This window comes from Lipotes vexillifer, unplaced genomic scaffold, assembly GCF_000442215.2.
Source record: "Lipotes vexillifer unplaced genomic scaffold, Lipotes_vexillifer_v1.1 scaffold230, whole genome shotgun sequence".
Classification (NCBI taxonomy): domain Eukaryota; kingdom Metazoa; phylum Chordata; class Mammalia; order Artiodactyla; family Lipotidae; genus Lipotes; species Lipotes vexillifer.
In genome coordinates this window covers 5,573,854-5,597,541 of record NW_006775143.1, presented here as the reverse complement: position 1 = coordinate 5,597,541, position 23,688 = coordinate 5,573,854, and the positions used below count along the sequence as shown (strand labels likewise).

The 23,688-nt window shown below is 40.1% G+C and overlaps 1 protein-coding gene across 1 annotated transcript; it reads left to right on the top strand.

Annotated features, from left to right (window-relative positions):
* The first annotated feature begins 17,135 nt into the window (after positions 1-17,135).
* On the top strand, positions 17,136-21,092 carry SLC31A1 (solute carrier family 31 member 1). Its single transcript, XM_007449755.1, has 4 exons — positions 17,136-17,267; positions 17,775-17,847; positions 19,223-19,391; positions 20,891-21,092. The coding sequence occupies exons 1-4, from the start codon at positions 17,136-17,138 to the stop codon at positions 21,090-21,092; spliced, it is 576 nt and encodes a 191-aa protein (XP_007449817.1).
* Positions 21,093-23,688: the final 2,596 nt, after the last annotated feature.

Below are 23,688 nucleotides of genomic sequence, written 5' to 3'. Positions count from 1 at the left end.
CTTTCCCTAAACAGGTAGTAGAGTTATTATAGAACTATACAGAGTATTTGTATAATTTTGAAGCAATTTAGAGCATCTAGAATGTATCCGTTCAGTTTATGAAATGAAAGAAGAGGAATGCTGCTAACTGTACCCGCAGGCACCCATTTCTGTCTCCTACCTTTTCTAATGGCTTTTTATCAGTTCCCACACAACCCTGTGCATAACCTATATCTTAGTACATCTCATACTGTATTTTAATTATTTGTATATATCCCTCCTCCATCAGACTGCGCTTCTTGAGGATAGGGTTTCATCAGTGTACCTTCACTCAGTAGGTACACAATAAATTTGAATGAATGAACGAACAAATGAATGAATGAATGAATGAAGAGACCTAGTTCCTCGGGTCACACAGATAATAAACCCCTAGAACCAGATGTAGAACCCAGGTCTCCTGATTCCTAGCCCAGTACTTTTCCACCGTGCCATGCAGCCTCTATCTGAGGTTTTGAACAATTTTTCTCTCAGAGGGAGGGAGGAGTAAAAAAGGAAAAGGTAAAATGTTTTCTAGTTTCTGCCTCACACCAAATTAGTTCCCAGCATTCTCCACAGGCAAACCAACAACACTGTGATATAGACGATTGAAATCCCGTATAATATAACTAAATGGAAGGTTTAGCAAGGGGGACCTTTGTCTGCCTTTGATTATAACAAAGAGGCATTTAAAACAATGCTTTGCCAACCTATACATATCTGACTAGCTAGTGTTCTTTAAATCAGGCTATAAGAGTCTGTGTGTTTTAAGTGACATGAAAGTGAGCCCTATGTGTGACTTGGACGTATCATTTCAGAGATTAATTTTGTCCTCTAATGAGAAAGCAAGCTACCATTAATAATATCTCATATTTACTGTACCTTAGAATTAGGAAGTATTTTGACATATTTTATTTGATCCTCACAACCTGTGAGATTGGCAGGGTGGATATTTTTCTATCCATTTTGTAATAAATGAACTTGTACATGTTGAGTTCAGGTGATTTGCTTAATGTCACATAGCTAATGTATGGCAAACTTATGTCTATAGTTCAGAGTCTCTGATGCCTAGTCCAGGGCTGTCTCTACTCTTATCACACTTTTTATAAAACACTTGGATCTTTACATAAATCATACTTAAGCATTCATGGTTAGCATGGTGGAAATGTGTCAAGACTACAGAAGGATCCAGTAAGAGGGGTATGAAAGGGTGCATCTCGGGATTGCTTTATTCCAGGATGTGGCTTAGCCAACAACAAAAGGTATCAGAGAAGTAGAGTATAGTAACTGGGAGATCCACCCCCCCATTGGACTTAGGCCCTTCTATCATTGCATAACTAAAAGACCTTTTCAGTTTGTTTGTTTGACATATCAAATTTGAGTTGTCCTATTCGGACCAGGCAAATAAAAGCTTTTCCAAAGGCCTTTGTGAAGAATGTAGTTGTACACTTGATCTTCTTTGTACAGAAAGGTGAGAGTGGGCAAGTGAAACAGGAGCTTCTATATTATTTGCCACTAAAACAGGATATATAAAGCTCAGAAACCCCTCCTACTTAGCTGCTTCCCGACAAACTATCTGGAGAAATGGGAGGGTTGGGGAAAGTAGCTAGCCTAGTATTACAGAAGCAACGTACAAGAAGCAGATGTTACAGGTTCAGTTGACTAAAGAGTATATTAGCATCATTATTCAATGACCTAGGCCTCAGTTTCCCCACCTGTAAAATAAAGGAGTTGGACTTGATAATTTAATTCTTTAGTAGGAAATATATTCACATGGTTCACAATTCAAAAGGTACACAGGATGTATAATGAAAAATGTTGCGTCTAACCCAACCCACATCTGACCAGTTGCCTTCCTAGGGATCACAATGTTACTACCTTCTTATTCCCCCATGCCCAGAGGTAGTATAGGTGTTTACATATAATATGTATATACTTTTTTCCCTTTCAAAACTTTTTACAAAGGATAGCATATAGTGCCGCTTCTTTTTTCATCTCATAAGGTACCTTGGAGATCATTATCAGTATACAAAGAACTTCCTCGTTGTTTATGGCTGCAAAGTAGTCCACGGCACATCTTATAATGTATGTATTTTCATTCCAAGATGGCGCTTTGAGCATATCTCGTTTCCTTCTCAAAATCCTAATGAAATGACTTTAGAAATATAAAAATAAGAAAAAGTATGATATTGTGATTTATAATGAATATATATTTGGTATTCATCCCATTTCTGGCTCAGAGCTAACACCCTTGGAATTTCCTAAGTGACTAGAGCTATAAAGATGTCTTTTGTTAATAAGGTGACTTCTGTGAGGATGGGGGCTAGTTGCCTGTGAAGCCAACCGAAGTGACTAGAGGGTTGGAACTTTCAGCCCCTGACTTCCTGGGAGAAGGGAGGGGCTGAAGATTGAGTTTAATCAACAGTGGCCAAATTGAATCAATCATGCCCATATAATGAAGCCTCCATAAAAACCCAAAAGGACAGGGTTCCGAGAGCTTTGGGTTTGGGGAACCAGAATGCTTCCAAGTGCCACCATGCTGGCCCCAACCTACAAGGACAGAAGCTCCTTTGTTCAGGACCTCACTATATATATCTCTTCATCTGGCTGTTGATTTATCTCCTTTAATATACTTTGCAATAAATCAGTAATCTAGTGGGTAAATGGATTTCCTTTGTTCTGTGAGCCACTCTAGCAAATTTGTAGAACTCAAGGAGAGGGGATTGTGGGAGCCTCTGATTTATAGCCAGCTGATCACAAGCACAGGCTTGCAATTGGCATCTGAAGTGAAGAGCAGTCTTGTAGGACTGGGTCCTAAATCTGTATAATCTGATGCTACATCTGAGAAGATAGTGTCAGAATTGAGTTGAATTGTAGGACACCCAGCTGGTGTTGGAGAATTGTTTGGCAGTGGGGAAACCACCCGTAAAAAAAGTATCCTTGGGGCTTCCCTAGTGGCGCAGTGGTTGGGAGTCCGCCTGCCTATGCAGGGCATGTGGGTTCATGCCCCGGTCCGGGAGGATCCCACATGCCGCGGAGCGGCTGGGCCCGTGAGCCATGGCCACTGAGCCTGCGCATCCGGAGGCTGTGCTCCGCAACGGGAGAGGCCACAACGGTGAGAGGCCCGCGTACTGCAAAAAAAAAAAAAAAAAGTATCCTTTATCATTAGAAAACAGAGAGAAAGAAGCCTGAAACTTCGAGACATTTCAAAGAATATAAATGCAGATTGGAATCAAATTGAAACAAATTACTGACCACCTGATTCATCATAGGAGAAGAACATCCTTCCCTGTGAAGTGAAGTGGATAGAGTTCACTAGCACACTCTGAAAACTCCTAAAATGAGAACAGCAAAGGTTAGAAAGAAAGGTTAGCTATGGAGCAATGGGCGAAGGACAAATCAAAGGATTTGGGGGATTATATCTATGCCAAGTTTAGAAAGAACAGTACATTAAGAAGTAATGGTAATGACTATCGAGGGCTTACTGTGTTTAGGCACTGTGCTAAGTTGGTGTTTAAAATGCACACTGTCACGAGGTAGGTGCTACTGTCATCCCTATATTAGAGGAAACTAACTTACCCTCTTAACCACTATGCTGTTGCCTCAGTGAATTTGTAACAATCCTGTGAGGGAGGCTACTTTTTAATTTTTTTTTGCGGTATGCGGGCCTCTCACTGCTGTGGCCTCTCCCGTTGCGGAGCACAGGCTCCGGACGCGCAGGCTCAGCGGCCGTGGCTCACGGGCCCAGCCGCTCCGCGGCATGTGGGATCCTCCCGGACCCGTGTCTCCTGCATTGGCAGGCGGACTCTCAACCACAGCGCCACCAGGGAAGCCCGAGGGAGGCTATTTTTATTACCTGATTTTAGAGCTGAGGCCCAGAGATATTAAGTAATTTGCCCAAGGGCCCACAACCAGAAAGTGCAGTTTTACCAGTTAGAGAATAACTTCCTTGCATACTTGGAAAGCCGCCATAAAAAAAAAGAGAAAATATCTCTTCTGCCCACAGCTTCCTCCTCGTGTTTTTTTTTGTTTGTTTGTTTTTAGTGGCCTATTCAGGATCTCTAACTGAACTCCCATTCTCAGAAATGCAGGAGTTGATGGTTAGGGACAGGCCCTGGAGTGCTCAGCTGGGAACAAATCTCAACTTCACTAATCATGTTGGGAACTATATACAGCATTTTCTTCACACAGAAGGTTTTTTGTTGTCTTATTAGTCAGCAATAAAGTCTGTTTTTCTGATAGTTCAATTCCTGTATTTCACAACTAATCTAGAAAAATAGAACTGTAGAAGATATATAACTTCCCCTTCATCTGGAACTCAGATTTTATTCACACAGTGGGTGAAAGAAACCTCTCTCAGATCCCAAAGATGAGCCATTTGGTATTAAATTTAGTGTTAGCCCAGAAAGTTCTTTGATTAGTAGGTGGTGGTGTGTGTAAATTCTGAGTGAGACTGGGCAAGCTTTGTGCCCTTTTGGAATATCAGAATAAACAAATGTTTTATTTTAGTTCCTGGTTGAATCTTGACTTCCTTTCTTTTCTTTTCTTTTCTTTTTAGCTCCCTCTTCTTAAACATACAGTCGTTAGAGCCTGTGTACTATATTTATGTTGTACACCTCTGTAATTCAGAACTTTGGTTCTCAAATTTTAGAGCGCATAAGAATTGCCTATATATCTGGATATATACCTAGAGTCTGAGACCCCATTCCCTGAGAGGAGATTCAGTAGTCTGGAGTGGGGTCCGTAATTTTCATTTTTAGCCAAACATCTCAAATAATTCTGATTCAGGCAGTCCTTGGACCATACTTTGAGAAACCCTTGAGTTAGGAGGGAAGCAATTAACGTTTATTATTTACTATGTATGTTATTAATGTGCCAGTCGTTTTCATATGTATTTTTACATTTGATGTTCAAAAAAATTGTGAGATTTTATTAACCCAGGTTTATGTTTATGTATTATCCCCACAAAGTTTTAGTAACTTGTTCTGAACTCCAAAGATGGCATTGCATTATGATAGTCAGCAGTCTGACTCCAAGAACCAGGAGGGCTGTTGCTCTTAGTATTTCTGCTTTAGGTATTTCTCAGAAGAGATGATTGTATAAGGTTGGTGAATTGGATTATATTAGAAAGTGATATGAACAGTCTGTTAAGTTAAAGCCACTGAAATGTTGGAATGTCTAAAGCATATCATCTAATATTCAGAATGTTCCTAGAAAAGACAAGTATGCATTTGTTCTTCTTTGAAACGATATTATACACACCTAAACTTTTCTAATTGAAATAGGCCCTAAAGATGAGTCATTCTGTTTCTTCACTAAGGAAATTGTGACCATAAAGATTAAATTGCTTAGTGTAATGGAAACACCCAGGCTAGAACCCGGTCTTACTTTCTTTCAAGTTGTAATAATTATAAAGGTTAAGGTAGGCTACAACCCATACATTGCCTGAGAATTACTCAGAAGACTATTGAATCAGTGGTTGAGAGTGATGACTCTTTGTGACATTCACCATTTGAAAGTTCACACAGAGGCATAATAATTAAATGTGTTCTGGTATTTTAAAGGAGTAGAATAAATGGTGACTTTTTTTATTGATGGTGACATTTTTATGAGTTATTCTTTAAAAGTTCTGTTTCTGACACTGAAAATATATAGTAGAATGGCATTTGGGGCTTTTGTGAATTTTAATGGAATGCTGAAATGTGGCCTGAAGCTCAGGCTCTGTGGAAGTCCATTCTCACTTAGAGCTACAGAGGCAGAGCAGCCAAGAATACTGCAGGTAATAGTTTTAACACAAATTGTAGGCCATAGCATGGTGTAAAGTGTTGCAAGACACAACTACTCTGGAGGTAGATAACAACTAGATTTAGCTCCTCCTGGACAACTTAATGGGGTTTATAGACTTGACAGTGCCCTTGGATAACTTGATCTTTGTTTACCCCAAATGTAGGGAATATTCACTTGTGCCTCCCAATAGAAATAGGTCTACATTTCTTTCTAAGTTCCCTAAAAACTATAACTCTGTTTCCTTATCTCAATTTTTCAGAATTGCCCCCATAAAGTAAAATAGCTACCTTTGTGTTAAGAGACAGGGACACAAATAGTTGGGTAGAAGTACAATGATACAAGTAATAGGTCACCCGACTTGAGGTCAGAATCTGGATTCTAATTGCAGACTGCCTCGACACTGACCGACACGTGACCTTGGCTAGTCAGTTAACCTCATGTACCTCAGTTTTCCAGCTGTAAAATAAGTAGCCATTCTTGTTTAATCCAGGCCTGTCCTTCACGTGGAGTTAGGTCTAGAAACATACTACATTGTGGTAGCTCAGCAGAAAAACCTGAGAACATGCCAGAAGAGAAAATGAAGTTACTATTGGGCCCAGACTTAAAATCATTCAATCAACAAATATTTATTGAATACAAACGTAAAAGGTGTATTAGATTGCACATAGCCTAACGTAGGCCTTAGAATGCATTCCATAAACAAGACGTGAGTAGTTTTCTTCAGCCTTGTTTTTGAGCACTCATAGAACATAATAATAACAGTAACTCACAGAGTAATAATAATGCTTTTATGTATGTTATATGGTCTTTTTTTCCTCTCTCAGTATTTCTTCCCATTCATTATCTTACTTGAATCATACAATAACCCTAAAGGAGAACAAGACAGATGTTGTCTCATTCCCCTGAGTTTCAGATGAGAGGCTAAAACTCAGAGATCAATAGTGGCTCTCAAAGAAGTAGGGTGATGCTGCCCCCCAGGGGATGTTTGGCAAATTCTGGAGACATTTTGGATTGTCACACATGGGACAGTGCTACTGTCATTCAGTGAGTAAAGGCTAGGGATACTTACTGTTAAACATCCTACAGTGCACAGGACAGCTCATACAGCAAAGAGTTATTCAGCCCCAAATGTCAATAAGGCTAAAATTGAGAAACTGACATTGGTGTTTTATCCAAAAGAATACAAAGTGACAGAGTTGGATGAACCAGAATCCAGATCTTGGACTCAGTCTAGTATATTCTCCACTGCCCTTAGCATTAAAAACTGCAGTCACATAAATTCTGGACTTATTGCCAATGTTTCGTGGAGGTGTGAGTGAAAAGTGGGGTTTGTCATATATCACTGTTAAAGGTTTCCATGTATAGTACAGATTGTATAATCCAATAAAAATCTACTAAACACTTGCTGTGTGTCTTACAGTCTGCTGTCCATGTCCCACAGGGAGCTTAGTCTACCTTCATCATATTTTTTAACTTATTGAGCAACTACGAAATTTGAGTAATTTACTCAAATGGTATTGAAATCTGGATATGGCCCCTTTAGCAGCCTCTGTGCATAGTACCTACTGCCAACCTAAAGACTCATGGGACTTTTATAGGAAATGTCACCAAGATACTCAGAGAGAAATTAGCAGAGCCAGGATTTGGATCTTATCTGACTCCAAACTCATGCTCTTAACAATATTCAGTATGCTTAACTCTCTCCTACAAAAGGTGATGTGTGACTTTAGAAGCTTTTACAACCCAGGACAGTCCTTGTAGAATATCCTTCAGTTTTGCCCCTCAAACCATTAAATAACCCAGAAATTAGAAGGTTCTTCTAATCCTTCTAAAGTTTTAACAGATGTCTTTCTGGATTCTGGCAAATTAAAGGATTATGGCCCATGGCTCTGTAAGGAATTTTTCTTTTTCCATCTGTGAATGCCTCACAGAAAACTTGAGCAGGAAGTATTATTAGGGAAGAACAAATAAAGGCCAGTTATTCTACACATCAAAGTATTCTGTTAAAATACAAATCTGGCCACATCACTCTGCTACTTATTACGCCTAAATAGCTTCCACTTGCCCTTGGAATAAAATTTAGTCTCCTTCAAATGACCTATAAGGCCTTCTTCAGTATACCCCTTCTGCCTCTTTCTTCAACCTCATTGGCCTCTCTTCTCACTCAATGTGTTCTATTCATACTGACCTTGAATGGCTTTGATTCTTTTCTTGCCTCAAGGCTGCTATTCTCTGCCCTTCTACCCAACTCCAGTAATTTATCAGTCTGTTTAAATGTTACCTCCTTAGAGAGGGCTTCTCTCTTCTCTCTCCACCTAACTGCCTCCATCTAAATTAGTTCTTTTACTGTTATTCTCCTATCACAGTACCATGTTTACTTCCTTCATATTACTTATCACAATTTATAATTATATATACATATACATATTTATTTGTTTCCATATTTAATGAGGATTCCTCCTCTAGAGTAGGTTCTGCAAAGGCAAGAATCTTGTCTTTTGCAGCTGGCTCCTTGTAAGTAGATATGAAACCTACATGGGTTTTGTAAGAATTAAATACATTTTGAGTGAGTGAATATTTGTCCAGTGTTCTTCCAGGTGCAGTAAGGAGGTATAAATTAGTTACTTGCCCTCTAAGAACTTGCTGTGTATATATGGTATTTTTTATCTCGTATTTTAAGAACTGTAAGTCAAATTTTCCATAAGAGAAGATTGCTAGAAAAATTCAGAAAAGAGAGAGATTTCGTCTGTCAAGAATATAAGGAAAACCTCATAAGAGAGGTGGCATTTTAACTCAGCCTTAAAGAATGAACTAGATTGTAAACTCAAAAGAGCAGGGGCCGTATTTTAACTTAATCCTACTTCTGACACATTTTAAGTGCACTGTAAATGTTGAATAAATAATGTTAGGATTTGCTCATATTCAGAAAATGGGGGGGGGGGACGGGACTACAGAGGATGACATGGCCAAAAAGGCATACAAGTGTCAAAGTACTAAATTTATTCAGGAAAATTGAGTAAATCAATTTCAGTGGAATATTCGAATGTGAAGAGGATGAGATTGGGATAAGACTGGAAAGTAAATCTGTAACAGAGACATAAATGCCACGTAGTGAACATAACATAAGTGTATCAATATGAGAAGTTGGAGGTGAGGATACTTATGTGCCTCTTTGCAGAGAGATTAGTTTCTGGGAGTACAACCTAAAATGCAAATTACAGCTTGAGAAATACATGCAAATGGTATCTGGACACTAGTTTAGGTGGGAGTACTGGTTCTATTATCCACACCATCACCAAAAAATAGCAAAATGCAGGCTCCTATGAACCATCTCCTGTACTTGGCTTGGCTGGAAAGAGAGTGTTTGTTTCCTTATATTTCTGGAAGGGAAACATCCCAAGGGATGTGTTTGTGTTTTTTACGGTTTTCTTCCCTGTAATTGATTTCTAATCTCATAGCGTTGTGGTCAGAAAAGATGCTTGATATGATTTCAATTTTCTTAAATTTACTGAGGCTTGATTTGTGACCCAAGATGTGATCTATCCTGGAGAATGTTCCGTGCGCACTTGAGAAGGAAGTGTAATCTGCTGTTTTTGGATGGAATGTCCTATAAATATCAATTAAATCTATCTGGTCTATAGTGTCATTTAAAACTTGTGTTTCCTTATTAATTTTCTGTTTGGATGATCTGTCCATTGGTGTAAGTGAGGTGTTAAAGTCCCCCACTATTATTGTGTTACTGTCGATTTCCTCTTTTATAGCTGTTAGCCGTTGCCTTATGTATTGAGGTGCTCCTATGTTGGGTGCATTTATAATTGTTATATCTTCTTCTTGGATTGATCCCTTGATCATTACGTAGTGTCCCTCCTTGTCTCTTGTAACATTCTTTATTTTAAAGTCTATTTTATCTGATATGAGTATTGCTGCTCCAGCTTTCTTTTGATTTCCCCTGGGTCCCGATGCGCACACTACTTTGTGTGTGCCCTCCAAGAGTGGAGTCTCTGTTTCCCCTAGTCCTGTTGAAGTCCTGCAGTCAAATCCCGCTAGCCTTCAAAGTCTGATTCTCTAGGAATTCCTCCTCCCGTTGCCGGACCCCCAGGTTGGGAAGCCTGACGTGGGGCTCAGAACCTTCACTCCAGTGGGTGGACTTCTGTGGTATAAGTGTTCTCCAGTTTGTGAGTCACCCACCCAGCAGTTATGAGATTTGATTTTATTGTGATTGCGCCCCTCCTACCGTCTCATTGTGGCTTCTCCTTTGTCTTTGGATGTGAGGTATATTTTTTGGTGAGTTCCAGTGTCTTCCAGTCGATGATTGTTCAGCAGTTAGTTGTGATTCCGGTGCTCTCGCAAGAGGGAGTGACGTCTTTCTACTCCGCCATCTTGAACCAATCCTCCTGTTTCTTATATTGTAGTAGCTTGGTCCGTTCATGTTTGCCTGGAAGGCATAGATGATTTAGAGATTGGAAAGCGGGTATTTAAAAAATTGAGTTTGTCCTTAGCATGCTTTCTCTTAAAAATGATAGCCCTCCATTATTATACATATAATTCTCCATGTAATCATTTCCACCAAGACAAACAGGCTTCTCATCTCCTTTGCTCAGCCTGAGCAGCTTAATAAGGTGGAGTGGACATATGGAAAGATAAAATTTATGGTAGAAGGGGGTGACCTTGAACCAGTATCCGGAAGCAAAGCCTTTCTTCGTCTTATTCTGATTAGAATCGAATCACAGGTTTGCTTTCTGTCTTTTCTGTGGATAGTTAGAAAGAGATTCTCAGGGCAGCTCCTGAGTTATCGTCTTTTTTACTAAAATAGGTATTCTTAGCCAAGAACTTCTATGTAAAAGAGCTACTCTCACTAATTTATAGCGGCTCTTTTATTCTTCTAAAAACTTGTCAGTCCATGGAGCATTTCTTGTTTGCCTAGATCATGGCCATTCATAAATGAAGGCCCTTTAAGTTTTAAGTGTAACTGTTTGACGTAGTTTTCCCCTTTATGTCTCTGGCAGTTGGTGACTTTTGATGCATCCCATTAGTCTGAGGTATGAGTAATACAGCCACATAGACTCTGCTTATTACTTGAATATGTAGACTGTGCATAGGTTGGTTTCTTTCCACAAAAAGTGCTTTCAAGGAATCCTGCAACTGGTTTATTATCTTTGCTGTTGTTACTGCTCTTGCCTGATAAACAGTCATTTGTTCTTATGTTCCGTTAAGGTCATTATTACTGAGACCTTTTCAAGGGCAAGCATGGTAGCCAGGCTTAGATGACAAGATGGCTTTGGCCTAAAATGTCTTCTCTTATATCAAAAAGCTATATCTGGCTCTTTTCTCTGGGGACTCCCTACACTATTTGCTTACAGTAGAGCTCGCTTTGGTATATGGTGAAGAAAGAGAAAATAATATTGAAATCTGCAAGTAATCACTAAATTAATTCTCTGCCAGGTCTATCAACATCTTTCTCATCTCAACCCAACCACTGACACAAAGAAAAGCAAGTGAGAATTTGTTGTTGTAGATGATCCCTTGGAATTAGTTTTATTATCAACAAAGGCACAAAGTTAGAAGAGAAAATGGTAGCCTTAGTTTTATTGAAGGAATTTTAAAAGGATAAAATCTAAGTTTTCTTTCTTTCTTTTTTACTTTTTTTGGTGGTAGTGGTAGTGATGGTGGTGGGGTTTTGGCAGTTATTCTCCAGAGTTCTGTCTTTGTAAACCTGCAGTTGTAGCAAGCGCCCTATCAACTCCTATCACCTGCCACATTTAGTCTGGGGAGAACTCTGTGTGTGTGATTTTTAAGGTCTTTTCCATTTCCTTTTTTCTTATTGGCCTGACTTATCTTCTCACTACCTCTACTGCCTCATTTTACTGAACTGTTTTTAGTACACTGATACGGCAGAACTTTGGGAGTCAAAAGTTTTTGCCAGTTCTGGCTAGAACCTGTGTAAACCTATGATTTACTCAGCCTGATACCTTTTGGAAATGAAACTGGTGTAAGTATCCTTATGATTACTGCACCTCAAGAAGGACACAAGCCAAGGAAAGTCAGCTAAAATATCCAAAGCATGGTGTGGTTATATTCGAACAATTATGACCACTTTTCTGCCAGTCAATTTGGAGTAAGAATATGAGGCCAGGGCCTAGAGGATGAGTGGAACAACATCATAGCCATCAATGGGAAGGGTCTTCCCCATATATATTCATCAAATTGTATTTCCCTTCCCTGGGAACTACTACATTTTTTTCTAAACAACTCCAGTGTATTGGCCTGGAATGCCAAGTTACGGAGAGGCACCTAAGCCCTATTTGTTATTGCATTATATCAAAGTCTCCCCTTTACTCCTGCATCTCCTTTACCACCTCCCTCCCCCAAAGAACAACATAAGTGCAGAATTCATAAAGCCATAGGAGAATTTCAAAGTTCACCTATAGAGGCACTTGAAACAAAGCCAGAGCCATATCTCAGAATATCTGCTGGCCCCATACAGGTCATAAAAAGGCAGGATTAGTCCAGTGAAACTTGATCACATGAACATAGCCCATAAGCATGAATCCCTTTTTATGGTAGTATATTATCTTTGACCTTGATTTTCCCCTATCTGTGCTTGCAAAAAGCTTGTGTCATCAATCATAAATAATCACTACAGAAAGCAGAAGAGTGACTAGATAAATCTATCTTTGTTTAATTTTTTAAATTTTTTTAATTTTTTAAATTAAAAAAAATCTTTAATTTTTTTACAAATCAAAAAAGGAACATGACCCTAATCATTTTTTTATATTTATTTATTTATTTATTTATTTATTTATTTATTTATTTGGTTCAGCCGGGTCCTAGTTGCATCAGGCAGGCTCCTTAGTTGCAGCACGTGGGCTCCTTAGTTGTGGCTCGCCTGCTCCTTAGCTGTGGCATGCGAACTCTTAGTTGTGGCATGCATGTGGGATACAGTTCCCTGACCAGGGATCGAACCCGGGCCCCCTGCATTGGGAGCACAGAGTCTTATCCACTGTGTCACCAGGGAAGTCCTGACCCTAGTCATTTTAAGAATAAAAACTTTCTTCCTTATCATTGAAGTCAGGAAAGACTGGAGGCAGTCTCCAAAAGAATTATCTGAGACTCCAGATTACATCTGTCTGAGCTGGAGGAGAGGGCCCATGTGGGAGATGTATGACCACTTCTGTGTAGTCTTTTTGTGGGGTCTAATCTCCATAGTCCCTATGGATTATTGTTTCTTATTCATCATTGTGCAATACCAGGAAAATAAAAGAGAATTTGAAGTTTAGACTAAACCTGTTAGAAGTAAGGTCAGTGCTAAGACTCAGAATGGGTATCAGAATTTAGCCTTCTTGTTCCCTAACTTTTGTCTATAAATTGATATCCATTTTTCTAGAGATGCTAGATTTTGCAAAGAATCTGGCCCTCTAGTTAAGCTTTACAATGCGTGTGTTGGGGGGGAGTGTTGGCAGGAACAGAGGAAACTTCTTTTTCATGATCCTCAGAAGTAGACTGAGAAGGAATTAGACCCTTGAATACAAGGAAGTTTTGAAACCTATTTTTATAAATACTGCACCATACTTACTAAATGGAGGAAAGGAGAAGGCAGAAAGAAGTGCAAAGCTATATGGCATTCAATGTAGAATGTGCCATTTCATTTTCCATATCTAATAGTACTCAGGGCAATACAAACAAGTTGTCATATAGCCAACTTCAAGTACCCAGCTGAAGTTAAATGTTCCCTAAAAACTGAATAGTGTAAAGCCTTCCTGAGAAATAAACTTCTCACCTATTTCGTATGAACAAATTTCCATAGAAACTCATACTTGATTTTTTTCTATAGCCAATTCCTAGACCATTTCTCTTCTATTTCCTTAAAAATCAAAGAAGTTTTCTATGCTAGAAGAAGGAGCTATTATGAACTATCCACATGTGTCGATAGTCACTTTGTGGTCTCAGGAGACAGGATAGGCAGAGAGTGGACTTGGCTGGCATACTCTGCAGGAGAGAAGCTGACAGAAAACTGACATTTGCTTAGGATTCTGTTATAAGAAATCCATTGTTGGGAATTCTCTGGCAGTCCAATGGTTAGGACTCCTTGCTTCCACTGTAGGGGACCCAGGTTCAATCTCTGGTCAAGGAACTAAGATCCCGCAAGCCACATGGCGCGGCCAAAAAAAAAAAAAAAATTAAGATAAAGGCTTTTTGTTTTTTGTTTTGTTTTTGCCACAGGGCATGCAGGATCTTAGTTTCCTGACCAGGGATCGAACCAGTGCCCCCTGCAGTGGAAGCACGGAATCTTAACCACTGGACGGCCAAGGAAGTCCCCTGATAAAGATTTAAAAAAAAAAAAAAAGAAGAAAGAAGAAAGAAATCCATTGTCCATCGGCAATGAAAGGAAATAGATTCTATTCCTGCTCTATTTCCTAGTATATTTCAATGTGAAATGTATCCTACAAGATGACATTTCAAAATAGGTGCCTACTTTGAAAGGCATTCTTGAGATTCGGGCATATGAATTACTGTGTCACTGATATGTCTGAAGAGATTTGATTACGGATCTTCACTGAGCAGGTGTCTCTGATTGGTAATGAGGTGCCTGAACAATTAGGAACCTCGGGTCTTCAAAAAAACCTGTTGATGGGAAGACTATAAAGGTTTATCAGGGAAATCAAGGGTACAAATCTTAAGTAGTTTCTGGTGCTGTGTTCTTGCCTTTTTAATTGGCCTTTGCGTTTCATCTTATGCCCCAAAATGAAAATTATGACTGTTCTGTTTCCCCTTCTAGCTTTTAGCCTTGAAGCTCCATGAGGAAAGAGTCTATGTCTGGTTCATCTCTGTATGTCCCTCAGTCTCTTACACCAAAAGGCACTCCACCAATATTCACTGAATCAAAGACCAGGATTCATGTTGATAACATGAAATGAAATTATCCTTTATGGTTTTCTTATGATATAATCATTTTCTAGACCCTTATTAGAAGAGAACAAAATTTGTGACTTCTACTCCTTATGAGGATGTGCTATCAATTTTCTTGGCAGGCAAAAGTATTTTCATTCTTATTTCACTTCATTTGCTTGGTTCAACATAATAATTTATGATCACGCAGATACCAGTGATCTCTCCATCCTACTATGTTTCTTTATCTGAAAACTGCTGTCCTCTTACCATTTGTTCCATCATTGAAACTTTGTGTGTGCTTTCACTTGTTGATTATTTTTGTGTGTTTTTTAATTTTTTTGCTGTTCGCTATAAAACCTTTGCGGACAAAGATCTTATTGTGTCTCTCTTTGTACCTCCAATCTAGTCCCTTTATGGCAATGGTATTAATAACACCAGCTTGTCCAGCTGGTATTATGAAGTAATAAAGTGTCTGGCGTGAAAGTTATTTAAATTCAGAGTTGAATTTTGATTATCGGTAACTGATGCTTTGCCTTTTCCTTTGCTGGAAATAAGAACCTATTTTTTTAAATTAATTTATTTATTTATACGTTGGCTGCGTTGGGTCTGTTGCTGCGCACGGGCTTTCTTTTTAGTTGCAGGGAGTGCGGGCTTCTCATTGCGGTGGCTTCTCTCGTTGCTGAGCACTGGCTCTAGGCACGCGGGCTTCACAACTAGGCACGCCATAACTTCAGTAGTTGTGGCACTCGGGCTCAGTAGTTGTGGCTCGTGGGCTCTAGAGTGCAGGCTCAGTAGTTGTGGCGCACGGGCTTAGTTGCTCTGCAGCATGTGGGATCTTCCCGGACCAGGACTCGAACCCATGTCCCCTGCATTGGCAGGCAGATTCTTTAACCACTGCACCACCAGGGAAGTCCCAATAAGAACCTATTTTTTAGCTTGCTGTCATAGTGTCATAGGATAGGAGTTGAAGAGGGGAAAATAGATGGCTGAATATTTGTGCTTTTGATTAGACATCCAAGACTCCCTGAATCTGTATAAATTTCCTATCTAAAGTATGCTTCTTTTCAACCTCTTAGTGATACTACCATATTACCGTTTCTTTCCATCACAGCACTAATTGCCTCATGAAAGTGTTCTGTTTACTTTATTGTTTCTCCATCCTGTACCTTGTTTGTCTTATTCACTGTTGAATTACTAGCACTTAGCTCAGAGTTTGGTGCATGTAAGAGCTTGATAATTAATAATAAGAGGCACACTTAGGCTCATGAACATGAATATCTACTTGGAATTTCTAGAACTCTCTTTCCTCCACAAACTGGAGTTGAGGGACACTTAAGAATCCACCAACACCTCCCTCTCCACCTTCCTCAACTTCCCACTCCCCACCCCAGCTATAGGAGTTTTTGCTCCTTGGGTTATGTCTCAGATGGACTTTTGCAGTAAAATAGTGAAGTGATAGTAAAGACACAAGACTGAATGTGCAGGTTGTCTAGACTTAATTTAATAGCGAATATCCAATTTATACCTTGTTTTCAGTGTTCTCAGCTCTAATGACCTGCTGGGATTGATACTGTATCTAAATTCAGAGAACACTGCTTGCCTAGGGCAGCAATAGACCTTTTCTTCTAATTTAAATTAGCTGAAGGCTGGTTGTCCTGTATGTGAAAATGTATTCTTAATATCCTGATTGAACACAGGCCATCCAATTAGGTGAATTATCTTGAAATACTTGCTTTTTATCTACTGACATTTATGATTAGAAAAGCAGTTAAATTTCATTAATGGCATGAATTTGTCCACTATTAACAAATTGTTTCCTGCAACCCGAAGAAGCTACTTTTCTTCTCCTTATCTCATGTTTAAATTTGAACATACATTGAACATATCTAGTAAAGGAACGATTCTGCAGAATGAGTTAGGTTTCTGATAATGTTATAACTGATTCACTTTGCTGTACAGCAGAAACTAACACAACATTGTAAAGCAACTATACTCCAATAAAAATTAGTTTAAAAAAAAGAGTTAGGTTTCTGAAACCCTACGTGCAAATCCCTTTTGCCACAGTCTCCAGAGGTCATCCCTATTAGTACAGTTACTTCTCTTTCCATCTGTAGATTATAAAAAATAATTCTGAGTAAAGAGGCTAGGAGAGCATGTATTCACTGGCTGAAATCCCACATAGACAATTTATCAAGAATCAAGATTTGGGGACTTCCCTGGTGGTCTAGTGGTTAGCACTCCATGCTTGCACTGCAGGGGGCACAGGTTCGATCCCTGGTCGGGCAACTAAGATCCTGCATGCTGTGCGACTTGGCCAAAAAAAAAAAGGACAAGATAAAACATCGTGAAGATTTTTTTTTTAATCAAGATTTTGTATTTTTAATTATTATATATAATTCTTTTTCTTAAAAGAATCTTCTGCTGACCCAACTTTTCCCGGAAAAATGGGCCATTTCCACCACATGGGGATGAGCATGGGGATGAGCAGTGGGGACGACAACAGTACCATGGCACCTTCTCACCATCACCCGACCTCTTCAGCCTCCCACTCCCATGGTCACATGATGATGATGATGGTAAGTGCCACAGGAGAGGCAGCCCAGGCCCTTTCCCACCCACGTGGGGAATAGAAATAATCGAACTTTAGGACTGGAAGATGATTATCTTTAAAGATCAATTTACCAATGAGAAAAAACTAAGGTCGACCTAGAGAAGTCAAGTGATTTGACCAAGATTATATGGCAGGTTAGTTTCAGAGCACACCAGAACCAAGATTTCTATGGTTCTTTCTTCAGTATTCCTTTCTGTCAAAATTGACCTTTTTCTGGATTAAGTTCTGGTCTTTTACACTTTGTGTAGAAAAGAGAAAAAGACAAAAGTTGACGGTGGGGACAAAGGAGAATACATGTGGAGAAGTGCCTGTGGTTAATACTATACTATAATGAGGGAGAAAGCCTCCCACTTCAGTGAATGCCTCTTATTACCCAGAACTGCTACTTTTAAATGTTCTGAGCTTCTTGACCTGAAATTCTCATGTAGAAGCTTCAGTTGTTTCTAATTGACACGTTTTGGTTTCCTGGCAGCCTATGACCTTCTACTTTGGCTTTAAAAATGTGGAACTATTGTTCTCTGGTTTGGTGATCAATACAGCTGGAGGTGAGTAAGCCATCAGGTTTTGTTTGAAGGTGACACTCACATGAGAGACAGTGACAAAGAATCTGGAAACCCAACACCTCTTCCTGCCATAATTACTGAGTCATTTTGGTTATGATCGTAACCATCTTGCTTCCTATTTCCTACCTGGAAGGTAAGGATACACGGTGCTTATTTTGGTCCTACAGTAAACCTCCCTTAAATAGCATGTGTATGTTTTAGAATTTCTGAAACATAATTTAGATACCAGGTAGGAATCTTTTGCAGACCATTTCCTTTCATCTTTTTCCAGAGTGTTTCCTTGTTTGATAAATTATTGGTCTTGGATATAAGACTATAGTCGAAGTTCAAATGACATAAAAAGCATTATATATATATACATACCACAAAATAACCCTAGCTTAAAAACTATTAATCAAGTACAATCCTTCCAGTTTACAGATAAATTAAGCTTCAAATAGTGAAATGATTAGCCCTAAATCCCATAAAGTTAGTATGTCAGAGCTAGGACAGGGACCTAGGGCTTCTATTCCTGCCTAATCCAGTGCTCTTTCTAGCTTACCAAACTGGTATACATCATTCCTGACTCTTGGCCCATCTTAGGGGCAGTCCTAGTTTTGGGGTAGCTAATTGCCCATTTTTTGATGTGTCTATAATGTTGAGTTGGTGTGCCTTAAATTCAAATTGCACAAGTTCAGTAGTCAGGTGGACCACTTTAGGTACAAGATAAATCTTTGGACCCACAAAATCAATTTGTTTTGGGAAGAAGGGAAGCATTTAATTCAGGTAGTATGTTAAATCAGTTTTGACTACATTCATATTGGTACCAGTGCTTCACAGTGTGAAAGACTTAGATTGAAACGCCCATTTAAGAAATTGTCAGCACTTTAAAATAAGTTGTTTTATTCCTCTTTTGCATATTCTACATTGTGTGTTTCAGTGTGACAAGCTTATTTAATGACATCAAGCAGCCAGACCAAAAGGTTATTGTTGTTCATTTATTTGGTATCTTAATCAGAAAATGAGTATGATCTGCAGTGGAGTTAGTAGTCCTCACTGACACCATCTTAGTTCTTCTCTTCCATCTGTATGACTGAAGAGGTAACAATATAACATACTTTGAAATTAAGAGTAGAGAGTAGCAGTTTTTCAAAATTCCCTGGCAGTCCAGTGGTTAGGACTCGGTGCTTTCACTGCTGTGGGCCCAGTTTCAATCCCGAGTCGGGGAACTAAGACCCCACAAGCCACGTGGCATAACCACCCCCCCCCAAAAAAAAAGTGTAGCAGTTTTTCTGTGTTGTCTTTCTAGCTTGGAGAGCACACCAGCTAATGATTTTGCATGTTTGACATTACCACCATCTTTTCCCTCCCTACTTAGAAATGGCTGGAGCTTTTGTGGCAGTGTTTTTACTAGCCATGTTCTACGAAGGACTCAAGATAGCCCGAGAGGGCCTCCTGCGCAAGTCACAGGTCAGCATTCGGTACAATTCCATGCCTGTCCCAGGACCGAACGGAACCATCCTTATGGAGACCCACAAAACTGTTGGGTAAGAAGATTGAACAGATCCAGATGGAAGTTCTGGAGAGCTGAATTAGCTAAATAGGAAAGCAGCTATTTTATTATCAACAGCCCTCTTCTTGAGTTAATGATTCTATATGACCTTGATCAAAACTGGTTTTGGAGGCTTGGGGTTGTGGGTCATTAGCAGGCCAAAAGAGGAATGATAGGAACCCTTCTGCTAATATGAACATTTATTCCAAATTTTAAGTATTGGTCACTTTAGAAGGAAAAGAATCCATATTTTAACATATTAGCCAAAATAATTATAAACAAGTTAAGAAATTTCAGGTCAGTGTATAGAAGAATGGCAGAATCCAATTTATTCCTTTCTATAAAAAGTTGTACCTGCTCAGCTCTAGTCTCATTTTGTTACAATGTAAGACTGTACTAATGTCTGTATTCCACCTAAGCAAGTATATGGATGACTATTGGTTTTTCCCACAGATTGGCAAATGCTTAAGATTTAGTTATAATAGAAATGTAGGTCTTAAAGCTAAACTGGAATTCAAGGAATCCTATAGACCAATGTCCTACTCTCAAGTAAGCACAATATTATTTACTCCAATTGTACCAGTGATTGGGCTTATTGAGGGCCAAACATTGTGACTTAACTAAGGTGAGAGAACTAGGAAGTGACAAAGGGGATAAACAGCCAGGTCTCCTGATCCCTAATTAAAAACTTTCTACTGTACCACCCAACCCTCAATTCTATTTCCAATTTTTTTTTTTTTTTGGCTGCGTTGGGTCTTCGTTGCTCCACGCTGGCTTTCTCTAGTTGCGGCGAGCAGGGGCTACTCTTTGTTGCGGTGCGCGGCCTTCTCATTGCAGTGGCTTCTCTTGTTGTGGAGCACGGGCTCTAGGCACACGGGTTTCAGTAGCTACAGCACGCGGGCCCAGTAGTTGCGGCGCGCCTGCTCTAGGGTGCTCGGGCTCCAGTAGTTGTGGCGTGCAGGCTCAGTAGTTGCGGAGCACGGGCTTAGTTGCTCCACAGCATGTGGGATCTTCCTGGACCAGGGCTCGAACCCGTGTCCCCTACACTGGCAGGCGGATTCTTAACCACTGTGCCACCAGGGAAGTCCTCTATTTCCAATTTTTTAGAGTATGAACTCTGCAAAGGTCGAAGGCCTGAGAAAGTTCAGACAAATAAGTATGGGAAGGTGTGGGTCATCCCTTTCAGTATCCAAGGTGGAGGTAAGTCAGCTTACTCCTCCTTCCTCTCCCCTCCTCCTGAAGAGCATTCCTCCTGCTGCCATATAATCATATCTGGCCGATGCTTACTAACCTCACAACCCTATCATGTTTCATTTCCAAGGACAATAAACAACCTGCAGAGACACAAGTACCCGTGAGTTGCCAGGGTGGCTGTGAGAGTCGAGCTCAAGCTGAGCTCATGACTACAACTGTTGCCCCTTTCTCCTGATCTGCATGCAGAGCTGCCTGAACACGCCTGGGGCCCTGACTGTTGTGTCCCTGTTTACTCTCCAGGCAACAGATGCTGAGCTTTCCTCACCTTCTGCAAACAGTGCTGCACATCATCCAGGTGGTCATCAGCTACTTCCTCATGCTCATCTTCATGACCTACAACGGGTACCTCTGCATCGCTGTAGCGGCAGGGGCTGGCATGGGGTACTTTCTCTTCAGCTGGAAGAAGGCAGTGGTAGTGGACATCACAGAACATTGCCATTAACGTCTAACTCTATGGTGTGGCCTTATCGATTGCAGTGGAAAGCAGTTCAAGACTGGAAGACAGGATTCCAATCTTCTCTTCTTAACTCCTTATCTCCTTACACGCACGCACGCACGCGCACACACACACACACACACATACACACGCACACGCTTGCTCAACAGAGGTTTAGCTTACAGTCTCTGAGCTAAAGTGGTAACCTCCCTGCCTTTTTTCCCTAATGAGCTGAGTTTCCCATTTCTCTTGAGGTGAAGCCACCCATGAGATGTCCTCTCCTCCCCCATTATCTTAGATCCAAGTTATATGTTCTTATCTAATCCAGGTAGCTTTCTATTTGATGGCTTGATCACCTGCTTCCTTTTTTAGTCTTCTGTTCTTATTTTGTAACAGTTTGCGAATTCGGTGGGTTTTTCCTGGGTCAGTGATGGAAATGGATTGACTTTAGCCAGGATTGATGGCAGGTGAGGAAAAGTCTTGTCCAGCTAAGCCCAGAACCCAAACTTAACACTTAAAAATACGTTCTAGTCTTTGGACTCAATGAGTGGGAGACAGATTGAGCCTTTCCCTAGGTGTGAAGTGTTGCACTGAAATCTCTGTAGGGGGCAGAGAGGTGGTTTGAGACTGTATAAATACAGGCCCAGACCTTGCAGGAGTGTGCGTTCTTGGGGGGCCGACTCATCAACTTGTGTTCCCACTTAACATTTTGATTAGAATGAACTTGTCAATCAAAAAAAAGATGACAATCAATTTGAGAAAATAGATATTTTAAAATGAAACCATTGACATTTTACTTTGACTTGGTACCTTCGTATGTCACAGCTGAAGTAAGCATTTAAATAATTTTCTCCCATTATTGTTTTCATGTGTCTGCCTCTAAACCAGTGGTTTTCAAACTTCAGCATGCATCAGAATCACCTGGAGAGCTTGTTAAAACGCTGATTGCTGGGCCTCGACCCAGAGCCCCCAAATTGGTATTTTTAACAAGCTCCCAGGTGATGTGCCTACTGATGATCAGGGGACCACACTTTGAGCATCTCTGCTTTAAACTGAGGGAGTATCACCTGGTGGGTGAGCTACCTGGTACTGGGCACAGGAATTTGACTTGCTATTAGTTGGTGGTGTTTCTGGGCTTAACTCATGTACTAAATGCTGCTGGTCAATACTTAATCATTCCACAAACATTTATTCAGCCCCAACGGTGTTTTTATGCCCAGGCACACAAGCACAAAGGGCTGTAGCCAAAGTAACTTTTATTAGCATGTATGAAATCACTAGTCCTTACTCTTAAAGATCTGTAATTTCTTGGAAATGGCTTGAAGGTTGAGAATCTTTGATCTGCAATGTAAATCAGCCAGTCATGGGCTGGAGGGGCAAAAGCCCAGCCCTCTCTTTGGAGAGGCCTAGGGTGTGGTCGGCTGATGGGCATCCATGCCCACACCAGGCAGATCCTCACTCTCTGCGTGACCATCTTTGTTACTCTCGGGGGGACTTAATTAGATCACAAGTGGCCAAAAATACTTTCCTCAGTAAGAATCACATTGGATTTTTATTCTGTTGTTAGTCTACGCCGCAGTCTTGTTCCCAGTCCAACCTACCTCTGTAAAGTGACTCTTCCTGTGCTGGTCTATTAAATCCTGCCCTCCTTGGTGCTAGACTCCAGTTGTGCCTCAGGGCAGGAGAGACAAAACACAGCTATCCTGTTGGCCTCTTGTGGTTTTGAAGTTTGTACTTTCTCTGTTGGTGCCAGTTAAATATTGGAGGGCGAGAAATGTGTACTTCCGTGGCTTTGAACCAAGAGAGGGTTATGAGCTTACTGGATAGAGGTTAAAATCTAAGAACCAACATTTAGAGTTTTATGTTTTTCTCTCATTCCAACCCCTTGTAGTGCTGATACTTAGCATAAGTAAAGGGAATGACAGGTACTGATAAAAATCCAACATTAAGGTACAAATAGCCTGTTATTGCCTCAGAAGCCAAGGAATAATAAAACCCTGAGAAATCAATGTTTAGTAGTGATCCGGGTACTCTCTAGAAATCTTGACATGATCTGTTATAAAATACCCTTTCAGGAACAGGACCTTATGAGTAAGGTAAGAAAAATCAAGGCCAGTTTAGACAAAATGCTGTGAATTTCAAACTCGCGGGAGAGAAACATCAGTTTGGGATAAGTCTTCGGGTATTCAAGATAGAGTCTCATGAAAAACCTGAATTGTAGTGATCTTGAGCTAGGTTGCCAAAGGAAGAAACTAGCGAGGAAAAAAAAAAGTAAAGCTTAAATTCTATCTTTCTTGAGCTCTTGGATCGTGATAATATAATGATCTTGTTGACTTTCATTTCTGTAACCCTGTTCATTTAGAATTTAGTGCCTGACTCCTTTGTTCCTTTTGAATCCAAATTTCTCTTCCTCCTGTTCACAGCTATTAGAAGCTGTATCCCCATATCTTTGGGCCCTTATTCTGCTCTCTTTTTCCCTTTCTGTCTTTCAGTTTTTTATCCCATGTGTCTGGTCTATTAAATCTCCCTCACCCTCCTGATGCAGTGGATAATGCTGTGCAGTAGATGTGGATATAGATACCAACCAGAAGTTGTAAAACTT

Coding starts and splice junctions, on each gene's coding strand:
- SLC31A1 (XM_007449755.1), top strand. CDS start 17,136: ATGGGCCATTTCCACCACATGGGGATGAGCATGGGGATGAGCAGTGGG. Junction 17,268..17,774: donor GTCACATGATGATGATGATG/GTAAGTGCCACA, acceptor GTTTCCTGGCAG/CCTATGACCTTCTACTTTGG. Junction 19,392..20,890: donor GAGACCCACAAAACTGTTGG/GTAAGAAGATTG, acceptor TTTACTCTCCAG/GCAACAGATGCTGAGCTTTC.